General features: G+C 45.3%; 1 protein-coding gene across 4 annotated transcripts in view; it reads left to right on the forward strand.

Moving 5' to 3' along the window:
- Nucleotides 1-14,908, forward strand: part of TRAF3IP1 (TRAF3 interacting protein 1) — a 1,297,461-nt gene that overhangs the window by 332,568 nt on the left and 949,985 nt on the right. For all 4 annotated transcript variants that reach the window (XM_069616014.1, XM_069616012.1, XM_069616015.1 and 1 more), the window contains exon 2: nucleotides 5,583-5,651. In XM_069616014.1, the coding sequence (XP_069472115.1) occupies nucleotides 5,583-5,651 (69 nt within the window). The remainder of the gene's footprint in view (nucleotides 1-5,582; nucleotides 5,652-14,908) is intronic.

Here is a 14,908-nt window from a genome sequence, read left to right on the forward strand (position 1 = left end):
ACCTCTAGGGTAGGAGACGCAGAACAAAGAATATCTGAAACGGAGGACACGCTTAAAAACCTAAGGGACCGACTGGAACAAATGGAACGTAAAATCACCCTCCTGGAACACAGAGCCGAGGACAGTGAGCAAAGCTCCTGCCGCAACAACCTTTGCATTCTCGGCCTGCCCGAGAAAGAAGATGGAACCCTCTATGTAACTCTTCCTGGAAGACTGGTTAGCAGACCTGATGGCCCCTAAAAAACTCTCAAAATTCTTTTCCATTCTTTTCCGCACAGGGTCCCGACAGGCAGACCGGTTCCCGGGTCCCCCCGCGCACAGTGATTGTCAAGCTCATTCACTGTAGAGACCGGGGACACGCTCCTCCAGATGGCGAGAGCAACAGGCCCAATCACCTACAATGGCAACCGGATCGGCTTCTTCCCTGACTACACAAGGGACGTCCAGAAGTCACAGCAATCGTATGACTCTGTTAAAAAGAAGCTGACGTCCCTGAACATTAAATATGCACTATTTTTCCCTGCAACCTTCAAAGTGTACTACAAAGGGGTGGTGCAGGTGTTCCACAACCCTCAGGAAACCTGGGACTGGCTTGAAACGCAGGTTCTCTCGGATCCACACCCCGCCAGCCCGAGAAGAGACGCACCCCACGGGAACGACAAAGGCACCCGCCAATCCCCCAAGCAGTCGACACCACAAGGGGGACGGACGAGATGAACGGGACAATGGTCAAAAAGGGGCCCACATGGGAACCCAGCTATACAAAACGAGGCTCACAGGAATCAAGAAGAAACTTTGAAGCCGGGCGGCCCTGGCGGAGAGGAGTCGAAAGGAGCGCACCCCCCCCTTACCCAAGTTCAGAGTAGATACAAGTTGCACGAGTTGGTGCATTTGGTCTTTCTGACCTCCCACACAATTTAGTTTTATGGCTCGTTCGGTTTGGGCGACAGGTACTCCTGGTTGGGGGGAAGTTTAGGGCAGGGGGGGGATTCAGTTCTAGTTATTAGAGGAAACAGCTCAAAGACAATAAAGGCACCACAGACCAGTGATATGCTAAACCGGAACTATCCTCGTTGCAGCAGTAAAGGGAATAGGTATGCCGCTCTTGGGGTCCCACGTATTTCCGCTTATACTCCAATTGAGCCGACCTTAAGTTCACAGTTAAAAGTTTCAAGGTTTGCATGTGAAGTACACCTTAACGAAAGTACAACGAGAGGGAATATGAAGGGGCACCAGAGCCTGGAAGAGAACAAAACACTGCACGTGACAGAGACATGGAAGATGCATCACATCCTTCAGAACCATCACGCAGGAGGACACGCAGAAGTAACACAAAGGAGACAGATCTCCCTACTGACCTGGAATGTGAACGGCTTGGGAATGGGTATAAACCAGAAACTGGTACTCCAATACCTTAACTGCCACTCCCCGGATGTTGCATTCATCACTGAAACTCACCTAACAGGTACCACCAGTGGCTTCTTCAGGAAATCCAACTACCCACACACATACACAGCAGGGTTCTCCAGAGGCTCCAGGGGAGTTATGATCTTCCTACAGAAGCGGGTCCCCTTTAAGATCAACAAAGTGATATCAGACCATCGGGGCAGGTTCGTGATGGTACTCCGAGAGATGTGGGGGGAGACCTGGGGCCTTATTGCAGTGTACGCACTCCCCACGCTGACGGCGGAGCTCCTCACCGAGCTCCAAGCCATTATGCTAGAGAAACAGGCAGACTCGTGGGCAATTGGGGGAGACTTTAACGAGGTCATGGAAATCGCGCAGGATAGAACGCACAGGGGCAACAGGGTCGCAGATACCCCGACCAAGCTGCACACCTTTGGGGTTGCAATGGGGCTATCTGACACGTGGAGGACAATCCACACATCAGAGAGGGGCTACTCGTTCTATTCCAACGCGCATAGAGCCCTCTCTAGACTGGATTACATCTTCACCCCAAGGAACATGACCCACCGACTAATATCCGCAGAATTCCTGGCAAGAGGGATCTCGGATCACCCCCCCCCTATCGATCAAACTTAAAGGGATACAACATAAGTGGGATCTCACCTGGCGTCTAAGCGCCTACTATCTGGGAATACCGGAGATAATGGAAGGGCTCACTATCCCTAATAAAACGTCGGAATACTTCGACCTAAATGAAGAGGCAGTCTGCGGTGGGAAGCATACAAAACAGTCATGTGAGGAGGCAATTTCCCTGGTAACTGCCCACAGAAAACGGCACAATGAGGCAATCGTTGAAGCAGAGACTCAAGTAACCCGGCGGGAAGAACAACTGTTGGAAGCGGGAACCCGTGAGGCAAAGGACACCCTAATGACAGCTCAGACAATCCTGAAAGACAGGGCCCTAGACAACGCCAGAACCGCCCAGTGGCAAGTTCGAAGCCGGATATGAGCGGGGGGAAGTAAGGTAAGTAATCAGATGCAGTGAATAGAGTCAACAAAGTCCCAATTCCCTTTTACTTAAGAGGTTCAGCCCTTAAATGTATTGGGCCTAGTGCCCAAAAGTCACAGGTTACAATACAGGGTTCTCCAGGGAAGATATTCTCTAAAAGGATGCAATGGGCATGAGGTGGAGATTTCAAACGGTTCAAAACTATTTAAAAGTGGCTTAAGTATTTGTTCAAAGACAGTAAGTTCTCCTCCCTCTTCCAGTACTAAGGTAAGCCCATGGGTAGGATACTTGACCCATGTTTGATAGCCAAAGGATAATAAAGTGGTAGTTGGGAGACAAAGTGCTTTGCACCCAATAGTATCCTATGGAGGACACAGGGGAACAGGACGAGTTACATTTACTTGGCCTCCTAGCTCCAAATTTTCCCAGGTCAAACAATGGACTTTCTGGTGGTCACTCTGGACGCGATATTCCGTCCTTTGTTTGATTGAGGGGTGCCCATGAGTTGCAGATTCAAGCGCTTATTCTGGTCGGCTCCAACTTCAAGATGCAATACCAGATGATGAAGAATGCAGACTTTCAAGGTACAGACCCCTTCAGGACACTTCACTGAATGGATGAAGATGAGCTCCAGTGATGCTCACCACTTGCAGCCGGCGGCAGGAGATCTTCCAGGCGCGGTCACACAAGCAGCTCCAGCTCAGCCTACTTTGATGCTGGAGAATGTGACTTATGGCACAAGCTGGTGATCCCAAAGTTCCGGGCTTCCACGCGGAATGGCAATGCCTCTGGCTCGGTAGCCCCCGAGGGAGCTGGTTGGTCCACCGGTTAGTCCAGAGACACTTCCAAAGGCTCTTGGGGCATGCAACCTCAAGTAGGTGTCGAGACTAGTTGGTTCCACTAATCCAAGGACGAAGCAATTGACGAGGGTTTTTTGAGATCTTGCAGGGCTTCACAGGGCCAGTCACTGGAGAGGTTGCCGGGCCATTTTGGAAGCTGTCCCGGGTCGTCAGCAGGTTGCTCTTTGCCATAGGATTCTTTGCTCCAACGTAGATATGAATAATGGCTGTGGTAGCCTTCCTCTTATCTATAATTGTAGCTGGAAGGAAGTCCAAGCCCACCAATGAAAAGGATCTGCCACATTGTAAGAGCCACTAGTTGTCCAATTGGGGACAACTACTGGTTTCACATCCGCCCAGCAGTAGAGTCTCTGGCACCAAGAGATATGGACTGGGACCAGACAGTCCCAGACCCTCCCTTGGGCTCACACACAAGGGCTCACTAACCTGCAAAAGCAGCAGCTTTCCCAGGCAGGTGCATGACCTGATCTGGGATTTCCTGACCCGAGGACGCAGGAAGACGACCACACAACAATATGGGCATCTTGGGGTGCTAGCCGCCTTTAGTAGCCATTAGCTGTAAATGCAAAACTGAAATAGTAAAATTAAATTTAAACCGTAAAAATGTTATTGCTGCCACCAGCCTATCGTAGGTACATAAAAAAAGTGACCAAAAACCCAAAAGATTCATTTGTATGGGGATACTAAGTAACCCCATTGCACTGCACTGTAAGGTGCTTGTGCAATTACCAAAATACAACAATTTCAAAGAAAAAAACAAAGTTTCTCAGTACTGACAGTCTGAAGGACTAGTCGGTTTCCCCATAACAATGAGCAAAAGGCAAGGAAAGTGAAGCTGAAGACTTTACTTAACTTCCAAAAGTAAAGACCGGTTCAAAAAGAAGGGTGTCACTTTTGAAATGAATGGAAGGAAAGGTGCAAAAGAGAACATCTTTCCTAATTTTCCACCACCCCACACTCTGGCCCCTCTTTGATTCACTTTCCCGAAAGCAGCCCATTCACTGCCTCGCAGCCAGCCTTCTGCATCACCTATCATGGCTGCTATGAAATAGTAAAGTGATTTACTCTTCTGTTTTCCTTGCCAGCCATCTTTGTAGGTTTTTGTAGGAGAGTTGGGAATGCACGGCAAGGAGTGGACATGGCTGGTAGCTAGCTTTTACTCAGGGCCAAACTTGGACTCAGGTTAGTGGACCCTCACTAGCTATCAAGCACGCAGGTTGATAGCTGCACTAACCTTCTTTATTCTGGGTCATACTCTTCCTTGTTAATATGCTTCCCACTCGCCTTTGCCCAGAGTGGTGATATCTATGGTGAATTTTCTGTTGCTTCCAAGGACAGGATTTCTCTGAGGAGTTTCATGCATTTATTCCTACTCTGCTTGCCATTAACGGAATGCTAGAATATTCATGGGGTCTAGAATTGTGGAGGAAACCCATGTTTGGATCTGCTCGATAAATTGTTAGCCGATCTGTGGGAAAAATTCTTAGTCTGCGGTTCTGTGCAAAATCACGGTAAACCAAATGCATCTGCAAATGCAGTTTGGCTACATTTCATTTTCCATTCTTTAAAAAAAATGTGAGCAAAAACATGTTTTTGTCTTTGGTCGCGTTTCTTGGCAAAATGTCGTTTTTGAAACTACCATTGTGAATTTGTTAAAGTAATGTCTGGGAGCCGTTCACCCTCCCCTCTGCAATTGATTAGCAGCTATATTTATTATTGTTTTTTTTTTTTAATGGATGAAAATGGCTTCAAAAGTACACTTTAAAAAATACATATATTTTGAAGAATTACTTGGTTCCACAACCCTATTTAAATCCTTTTCTCTTGACTGGTTATTTTTTTGCAACTTTGTTTATAAGGTCTGTAACAATGTAAAAAATGGAAATGTTATATAAAGATGGATTAGGGTAGAAGGACTTGTGGTCTCATCGCAATTATTTCTTCAAAGCTTTTAGATGTTTAAGGAACTACTGATAGAAATACCCTGGTTCGACCGCATGAACTGTGTCCAAGCATTCCTTTCATAGAATGTATGGTGGCTACATGATTATTCGGATGTATTTTCTATGAATAGAACAGCTAAGAACAAAGGCTGCAGTAAGTGACAATCTGTTAACGCGTCCTCATCACAAAATTAAGAAATGCATTGTTTTTAAATGGTGTCCTTAAGTAACTTTTGCAATTTATGTTGTGAATGATCTGTCTGTACTGCATTGTATAGCGCAACAACCTTTATGATAGTGGAGTGATAAATTCAAATGTGATAATATGTTCCCTTAATTTGCCTTATCTACTGATTGTTTAAGGTTATCCGTGTGACCGACTTCATGAAAGGGCTGTACACTGACTCTGAGCTAAAGTCGGATAATGTTAAGGTAAGAACTGGAACTTCTTTTCTACCATCATACCTATCGTCCCCACTGGCCTCCCACTTTATCTGTAAAATCTTTTTACCCCAGGTAACAATTGCTGGCTTTAAGTAGACACGTGGTCCTACATTTTCAGTTCCCAATTTCAATTGGTAGGAGGGGGTGCATAGTGGTAATTTACTCCCCGTGTTGTTGTGCTGGTCTTCTAACAATGACCTGGTGTCTTGCATGGGGGGGCCGTGGAAGATGAGTGATTTAAAAAGAAGCTGGCTGTTATTTTATTGGTGTGATTGGTCTCCTTGTATGAAAATCCTTTCCAATGGCTTGGGGCTCTGCCTAGCTGAGGTGAGTGGTCTGCTCTGTGGTCTTGACCTCACAATTTACAACCACAACTGTTGAAAGTAGTCTGCCTTTGTATTTGGCAGTGTGCTTCAAATGGCACTGTGCATACAATTCCTTCCTCTTCCCTTCTGTTCTTTCATGGTGCACTCACTGAGATAGTTTTGTGGCTAATAACCCCCAAAGTAAGCTGTCTCCAGTTAGCCACACCAGAGGGTACTTCAAAAGGCCACTGTCTTCTGAAACCTCATCTGCTAAGTCTGAATGTGATGGGGTATAAGGTGGACATTGGGGATAAGCATAAGCAAATTACAGAAGAGGAAGGTTTGTAAACTAGATACACCCTTATAGTTACTGTTCATCCTCAGACGTCTGTGTTCCTAGGCGAATGGACATCCTACAAATTGTACAGACTGACTTAAAAGAAAACACAACAATAAGATGGATCTAGATGCTTCCACGCCTAGTCCTCTACAGTCTTCTGGAGCTCCCAGGCCTTTTGATTCAGAAGCAGAGTTACCCAGCCAAAATGCCAGACAAGAACTTCTGAAAAATCAATTTGTTCTCCACATCCCAAGCCTGGCTTTCCTCACCCAGAGAATGGAAACCCTATCCAAAAGGAACGTTTCCCCTTGCCATGAGCCATACTAGCCACAGTGGATTCGGCTATAAGATTGCACTAGAGATTAGCAAGAACATCCCCAGATGATTTGTATGCTTTGTCTAGGCTTTTAGAAAAATAAGCCTCTTCAATAGAAGGACCCCAAAAACATGGACAGATTTTCCCTGATTGGACAACTACTGGCTGTTTTAAATGTGGCACATACTTTCCATTGCTGGGTTTGACTTCGTTCCAGCTACAATTCTCGATAAGAGGTGGACTTCTGCAGCCGTTCTTCAGATCTAGGTTGGAGCCAAGAATCATACGGCGAAGAGCAACCTGCTGATTGGCCGAGGGCAGCTTCTACAGTCGACCAGCATCCTCTCCAATGACTGGCCCTGTGAAGCCCTGCTCCTTTGAAAGATCTCAGAAGACCCTTGTCGGTCATCCCAGGCATCTTACAGATAAAAATGCCTGGGAGCTCCAGAAGACTGTACAGAACTATTCATGGAGGGATCTAGATGCATCTCATTGTTGATCTCTTGTAAGTCAGTCTATACACTTTGTAGGCTGTCCATTCAACATGGTTGAGGCAAAGACACATTGGGCGGTGCGGGAAGAAACACAGTGCCACCAGTTTGGCAGTGAGATGAAGAAGTTTCCTCCAGCAAAAAAGCTGGAGGTAATTCTGCCACCTTACTGCCACAAATCAGCAGAATTACTGCCGGTGGTAATTTGGCTGAAATCCCCATGGAGTGGGGCCTTATACCGCCTACCACCACTTGTAATCTGGCAGTAAATTCACTGGACCAAGTGGCTGTAATGGTAATTCAGTTTGGGGGTATTCCAGTGGATTTACTACCGGAATAACGTCAAACTTGTAATGAGGCCCCTTGTCTGTTTCATCAAGGAGAAGAAACACCATCCAATGTCAGTATATGCGGCACACTTTATGCCTTTTTGCATAAACATTGCACAAGACTTGGTGAAGACTGGGTCTGGCTAATAAATGGGTTTACTAAAATATATTGTTTTATTGTTAGTGTTTGCTAGGAGGTTTATGGCCAAATGGAATAAATGGTTAATGTTAAAGGTATTTGTACCGCCCACCATCACCAACAGAATTGGTCCCCAGGCACTCTGGCAGATCTGTAAACAAAAAAGGAGGAGTGGGGGTTAGTAGGGTGAAATTGAAGTAGGAAAGTGAGAGGTGGTGTCATATTGACGGCTTCAGTTTGGTTTTCACTGAGCTTGGATGTGAATTATCGGATCGATGCTGGTCCTCATGTGCTGTTGGTGCCAGTTATGTGTTGTTCGTTAGTTGTTGTGAAGTATGTGTGGTTTGTTTTGCAGAGAGGTTGATGTGTGGGTTTTTGTCTGAGAAATGTATGAGGAATGTTGAGCTTCTGAGTTAGTGGGTTTTTGCCTCGTAATATTTGTATTTCTTTGTTCCACGTCTCTCTAATTGTCCAATGGATTTGGCATCGAGTTTGTCCGTCTAGTTGTTGTGTGATGGGGCAGCAGTTTTCCTTCTGACGTATTTTGGAGGTTTGTGTGCCCGGTTGTGTAGATAAACCTCACACTGGATTAGTACTAGTTCCGTTATTTGACATACTGCCGACTGAGGCTAACTAGGTATGTAAAAAGGATTTTCTGTCGATACAGACTTTGGCACAATGAGAATTCTTGGGTCTTTTTAACATATATTTCAAAACATGCAACATACAACATATTTACTGATTTGAAGCCTGTTCTTAAGAAAAAATATTTTTAGGAAAAGAATGTATTATTGGATGAATTGTTTATGCTTATTTGTATTGTACTTTTTCTCAGTTTTTTCTGTTGGTGTAACTGGCAAGGTTGTAAAACAAAGTGAATTTGCTTTGTTGGCAATGTTTAAAACATCCTTACAGAGAGCAGACTTGCTTCTTCTTGCAAATTAAGCACTAGCGCAAATGTGTGTTTTGCGTGCATGCGGGAAGCTCACACTGCAACATTTTTTGTGTGTGTAAGCAAAGGGAACATATGCTACTGTGTATTTTGTTTTTCAAGGGCAGCCTGCTCTTTTGTCTCAGCTTTATCTTTTTGCATGAGGGTATGTTGCTCTTCACTTGTTCAGAAAGAGTAAAGCTTGCACAGCTCCTAATAGTCCAGCATATGTTTTGTATGTGTGTTAGGTAAGCAGATGTTAAAACACTGCACTGACAACCTAAAAGGTGTGTGAAATATTCTCTTAAGCCCACCCCAACCCCCTTTTCATGAATTGTTGGAAAGCCTGCTTCTAAAGCAAGTCAGGCTGAAAAATGTCTTAAAAGTTGCTGCACAATGTAGGTATAGGATTTCGAATCCCCTGAAAGCGAGCCTCTCTCCATGTGCCCATTCACCAGCCTAGCCCACCCTTTTGCTTTTTCAGATTTTGGGATTTTTTGTTTTAAATTTTTTTACTAATTTTTTGTAATGCCTCTTTTCAACTCAAGGGTTGCATACCACATGCCTCTAGTTTCGTAGCATTGATCTGGCTCGGGCACCCCTACTCGCTTGCCAACCGACACAAGCCTGCATCACATGCTTGGGCGATCCAAGTCTGGTGCAGTCTTGTGATTTCTGTCAGGGAAATCTGTCACAGTCCCTCAGCAGTTGAATTTAACATAAGCAGGTGAAGGGAACAGGCCCAGTACTGGAGATGTTGGTGGCTTGCATCTGCACACTGCAGAACGTAGGTAAGGTTTCCAAACTGGGCTTTTATGCAGGAGGTTGGAGCATTTGTTGGTGCGGGGCAGAAAAGCAAATCCCCAGTTGTGGTATTTCGGAGTACTTTTCAGAGACAGTTGAGGCTGGTTCCTATGTTCAAATGCTTGCTAGTCCATCCAATGTGCATGGTGTAACTTCCATCATTGCTTCGGCAAAGGCCTCCATTTTCCTGCTAGATCTGATTAGTACATTACTGAAGATGTGCCTTACGACCTCAGCTCTGCTCCGTACAGGTCTCGCCTGCATAGGGGTTGATGAGGCTTTGGCTACATTTCCTGAAAAGGAAGGGATGACCCATCTGATCCTTTCTATGAAAATTTAGCACAATGCCCATCATAAACCTGTTTCTTCAATACCGGAGGAACTGGTGTCATACAATATACCTGTTTTGCCTCCTCATAGAGCTTCGTCTGCTGCTCATAGTCTTCCTTAATAGCAGTACGAGAAGGCATGACTCCAAGCATGGGACCACCATGGATTCACCGGCACCAGAGACATTTAAAAAAAATAAACCTCACAAAGACAGGAAGCCCAAAAGGCTTCTCCCCATACCTTCAGATGAATCCACATATAACTCTGGGACTGTGTAAAGAATTCTCTTTGGCCAATCTGGCTGATCGCGGGTGTCTTGTGCTTTCAGGTATTCTCATTCCTGATGAGTGGGTGGAAATTATCTGGAAACCCCTTCAACAGGTTTTCCCTCTGGTACCAGTGATCTCTACTTTTTTCAACCAAGTTGCTTTGTCCTAGGCCTGTGATTTTTAATATTCAACCGACTTCTGGTTCTTTGCCTCACACATGCGCATACACTCACCCATGTCTTTCACTGTTGCTCTGATGAGGAGGTTTTGTAGTGCATGTTTAGCATTTGACTGTCTCTTTGGCATTCTATCCTCTGATGGGTTTCTGGAGTTGCTGATTGATCAGCATAGTGACAAACCTCAAGAACCAGAGCATATGGAAACTCTGTGTCTCCTGTGAGTTACCCTACTCTTCCAGTAAGGGACCCAGTGACTCTGCCTAAAGGGCCTGTTCTAATAGTCATTACCCTTTTCTCAGAGGAGCAGCCAAGTATTCAGTCAGTCAGGTTAGCGGTGTTATGGCAAGGTTTTGGTGGAGTTGGGCTTAACCCTTCCTGAGAACCTAACAGGTTCTGGGATATTTCAAAAACTGCAGCACAATAATTCACCCACAATTCTTTTCACCCTTGGGAACATCTGTCCAGGTGTTTGTGGTACTTTTATTGAAGCGATCTCATTCAGAGCCTTATTTTTCGAATGGATTGTGTCCTCCCACGTATTCCTCATCTTATGATAATTCGTTATCGCCAGCTTCAGAATTTTATTTCGGCAGAGGGTGCTTGGCTTGAGGTCGTGGCATCGATTGTCCCTCGACGGGCTCCGTTCCTTGTCGAAGTCACTGATGGTATAAATAGCTTGCGCTGCGCCCGTTGGCTTCAGTTCTGTTTTTCAGATTGCTTCGCTCTCGAGAACGGCGTGCTTTGAAATTTTCTACTGAAAATGTCATCTTCTTCAACACCTTCAACACCCAAGACTGGGTTTAAAAAGTGCATCGACTGCGGATCAAAGATGTCGATCACAGATCCTCACGGCGTTTGTCTCTGGTGCCTCGGTTCAAATCATCGAACCGGCGACTGTGGCTCCTGTCAGTCAATGACAGAGAAGGCCCTTCGTGAGAGGAGAGGTAAACTGGCAGTGGGGAGGAAAGCTTCTAAAGCCTCGAAGGCTTTGTCTAAAAAACATAAAAAATCGAGCGATTCATCTTCCTCTTCTAAGAGTGAAAAGGAGGCATGGATCTCCTTTGTCATCTTCCGATTCATCGACGAAAGTGGTACGATGCCCGACTAAGTCGGATTCCCCTAGAAAATGGGAGGAATTTCGAAAGAAGATGGAGATATTTGAGAATGCGGCCTCCACCCCCTCAAAGAAACCTCAGAAGAGACTTACCCCTGTCGCTCCATCGGACGACATCGGAAGTCTGGAACTACTGTGGTAAAACCCGGTAGTATGGCTGAAACTCGAAAAACTCGAGTCAATGCCAAGTTGTCGAAGACTCGAGAGTCTAGTATTTCTCTGATACCACATAACGAACAAGTCGTCAAACATCCACGACTTCGTCGACGCCATCGGCACAGGCAGCTTCGACATCAAAGCCAAAAGCTTCTTCGACGACTGTGTCAAAGACTTCATCAGGGTCGACGAAGATTCCTTAGATACCTTCGAAGAATCTTTCCATTCCTTCGAAAACTCAGGAGAAAGAGAGATTTACTCCATTACTAAAATCAGACTTTTTAAAGTCTATGTCTTTGATTTTTGAAGAATCTTTCTCTGAGGATGAGGAAATCTTTCCTTTTTGGAGTGCAATATGGCACTAGACAAGCTTCAGAAGAACTTATAGACCCAGAATCTAAGATGAGACCTGTGCGAGATTCTGCATTTTGCTAGTGGCATTGACACGTCACCTGAATTGGAGTTTGCTAGGCCTGACCCTGCAGAACATGCAGATTCAGTGTACAGGAGTCTGTTGAATAGAGTGATAGAATATATGGGTTGGGGTAGAACCTCACCCACTTTTGAACAGGACGATATGACGGACATAATTATTCGGGGCCCCCAGAAGGATCCAGTTCTCCCCTTCCATAGGGTACTTCAGAGAACAGTGGAAAAGAACTGGGAAATTCCTGAAAATATTGCTCCTGTAAACAGTAAATTTCTTAAAAAATATAGACTGTCTAGTTCTGATCCTGAATATTTAAACAGACATCCCACTCCAGAAAGTCTGGTTATTCAAGCAGCAACTACTTCAAGACAGACTGCATATCCTACTATTCCCCCGGATAGAGAGGATAAGTAAGTCGATGCTTGGGCCCGTAAAGTTTTTACTTCGGGTAGTATGGCTCTTAAGTCAACCAATGTCACCTGTACCCCAGCCAGGTTTACCCATACCCTGTGGGACTGTATTTCGGTGACGGCTGATCATATTCCGGAAGGCGAGGAAAAGGAAGGATTCCTGAATATTGACGGGAAGGAGGCAATGGGGGAATGCCTCCAGTCTGGACTGGATACTGCTGATAGTACCAGCAGATCCATGGCTGCAAGCACTGTACTACGCAGATTTGCGTGGTTGAGGAAGTTGGGGTTTGACCCGGATGTGCAGGCCAGACTTCTCAACATGCCTTTTGATGGCTTGAGGCTATTTGGTAGTAAGGCTGATGAAAGCCTAGAAAAACTTCAGACCTCAAAAGTGGCAGCTAAAACTCTTAGCGCCTCCATGCGACAGCCTCAGAATCCCTATTCGGGCTCATCTTTCTGGAGGGGTCGTTCTTTTCGGTACTACTCCTCTTTTGGTAGAAAAAGAGGGACAGGCTTTTCAAAGAGGCAAAAGAAATGTCCCTCATGGTGGACGAGGAAGAGGTGCGAAACCAGCCTCAGGAACAGCATCTTTGCCCTCAGCCGCTCCTGCAGCTGCCTCCAAATCACTCTGAGATCTTGTTGCACAAAACCCAAGTGGGAGGCAGGATCTCTCAGCATCTGAAGGAATGGTGGGGCATTACCTCAGATGCTTGGGCACTGGAAACAGTAGCTCAATGTTACTGTCTCCCCTTCCTAAAATGCCCTCAGAGCCATCTACTGGGAACCAACTCTGTCAAAATTCCAGATCCACTCCTGTTGCAGGAAATTTTAACCCTGCTGGAGAAAGGTGCTATAGAACAAATACAACCTGCCCTAAGACACTGTGTTACCTGCAACCTCTCCCAAACTGACAAACCACCATCTTTATTTGTATCCATATCGGTTGGTACCGTTGGATACCCCTTTCTTCCCCTCCCCAATGTACTTTAAGGGTCTCCTCACCCAATGAAAGTATTGCCTAGATACCTAAGGGTTCAGTGTGCTGCAACAAATGCAAAAACAAATAAACATACCTGTATGGGCTTTTGCAGCATAGAGGAAGGAATGCCAGTTTTTTTTCAGCCAAATATCCTGTTTGCCTTCACCTCCCCATGTAAGCACTGAGACAAGGAAGAGAGAGGGAGTAATGAAGATAGTGATAGTGATGTGTTATTTATATAGCGCCCTAATCCAAAGCGCTTTACAGAGCACATATTTACATACAATATCACTCAACCGAAATGAAATTAAGCCAACACTGCGCTCTAGTCTTTGGAAACTTTCAACTTCTGCCGGGAAGTTTAAAACCAGCACAGCTGATGGCAATGAAGTGTGGCAGAGTAGAAGGCTGTCAGTAATCCGTGAGAGCGCAGAAGACGACGCGAGAAAGCAGAAGAATGTGAATTGCAGCACAGCGGTGAGGACAGGCAGCGTGAGGAGAAGCAGTGCTGAAAGCAGACTGCCAGCCGGGAGCAACAGAAGCCGCCCGGAGTCTGAGAGATCAGAGCAAAAGGGGACCAGCTGACCGGACAAACATCAGTGGGCGGTTCCATGTCTTAAAATTGCGGTAAAAAATGGCTGTGAATACAAAATATTGCGGCAAAAATGCTGTGGTTTTTTGCGCCACAATCATGTAAAGGATGCAGGGGACACCCCCCCCGCAACCCCTCGACCCATTATACCATTTAAGGGTAGCGGGGGATACCCCTGTAGCCCCTTCTCCCCTTAAATGGTATAATGGGGTACACCTTTACTGGGTCAAACTACAGCATTTTTGCCACAATCTTTTTTTTTTTTTTAATTTTTTTAATTTTATTTAATTTTCTTTTTTTACCGGTGACCTTTTTGCCATGATTGTATTACTTGATACCCAGCGGGCCGAGCGAGAAAGATAGGAAAGCCGCAACCCCCACCAGAGACGCCCGATAAGCCCAGGGAGACGAAATGGGTTACCGGGGTGGCTGAAAGCGGATGTTGGGTCGTATTGAGAAAGCAAGTGGAACTCATTAAAATTAACAAACAAACTGATATAAATGGGAATATTATGAAAAGAGGATTGGTGACCCAATATTCCAAAGGGGAGGATTACATCTATATGAATCTTGGTGACCGCAAAACTAAAGTACACATCTTAACAAAAGGAACTAATATAAACATCGACAAGGTTGAAAAGGGGTTGGCGACTCAACCCTTGAACAGGGGAGATAAAGTAAAGGAATGTTGGAAAGGGGTCAGTGACCTGACTGGCAAGATTTTGTGAACTGTAAAAATAAAGAATAAATAAAGGAGAAAGCCCTAACGAGCTAACACACCAAATAAATAGGGAGTCTGAGACTCATACTCAAGAGAGACATACATGGAGCAAAATGATACCCTGGCAGTAGAGTAAACCAGGGGTGAGAAACAAATTGACGTGACTAGAAAGTGAGGTGACCTCCTAGCCGAAGAGTAAACCTGGAGTAAGGAGTGAAGCAATATTCTGTCAGGAGAGTGAACCAGAAGAGAGAAGAAAAGTAAAGTGATATCCTGGCAAGGAAGTAAACCAGGAGTGCGAAGGCACGTAATCTTGTAGTTGTAAATACAAAATGGAAGACTTGTACCCTTTAAAGATTGGAATATACCAGTGTTGGAAAGTGGATAAAGTGTAAGAAATTGAACAT

This window comes from Ambystoma mexicanum, chromosome 9 (genome assembly GCF_040938575.1).
Source record: "Ambystoma mexicanum isolate Mex_15411 chromosome 9, UKY_AmexF1_1, whole genome shotgun sequence".
NCBI classification, from domain to species: domain Eukaryota; kingdom Metazoa; phylum Chordata; class Amphibia; order Caudata; family Ambystomatidae; genus Ambystoma; species Ambystoma mexicanum.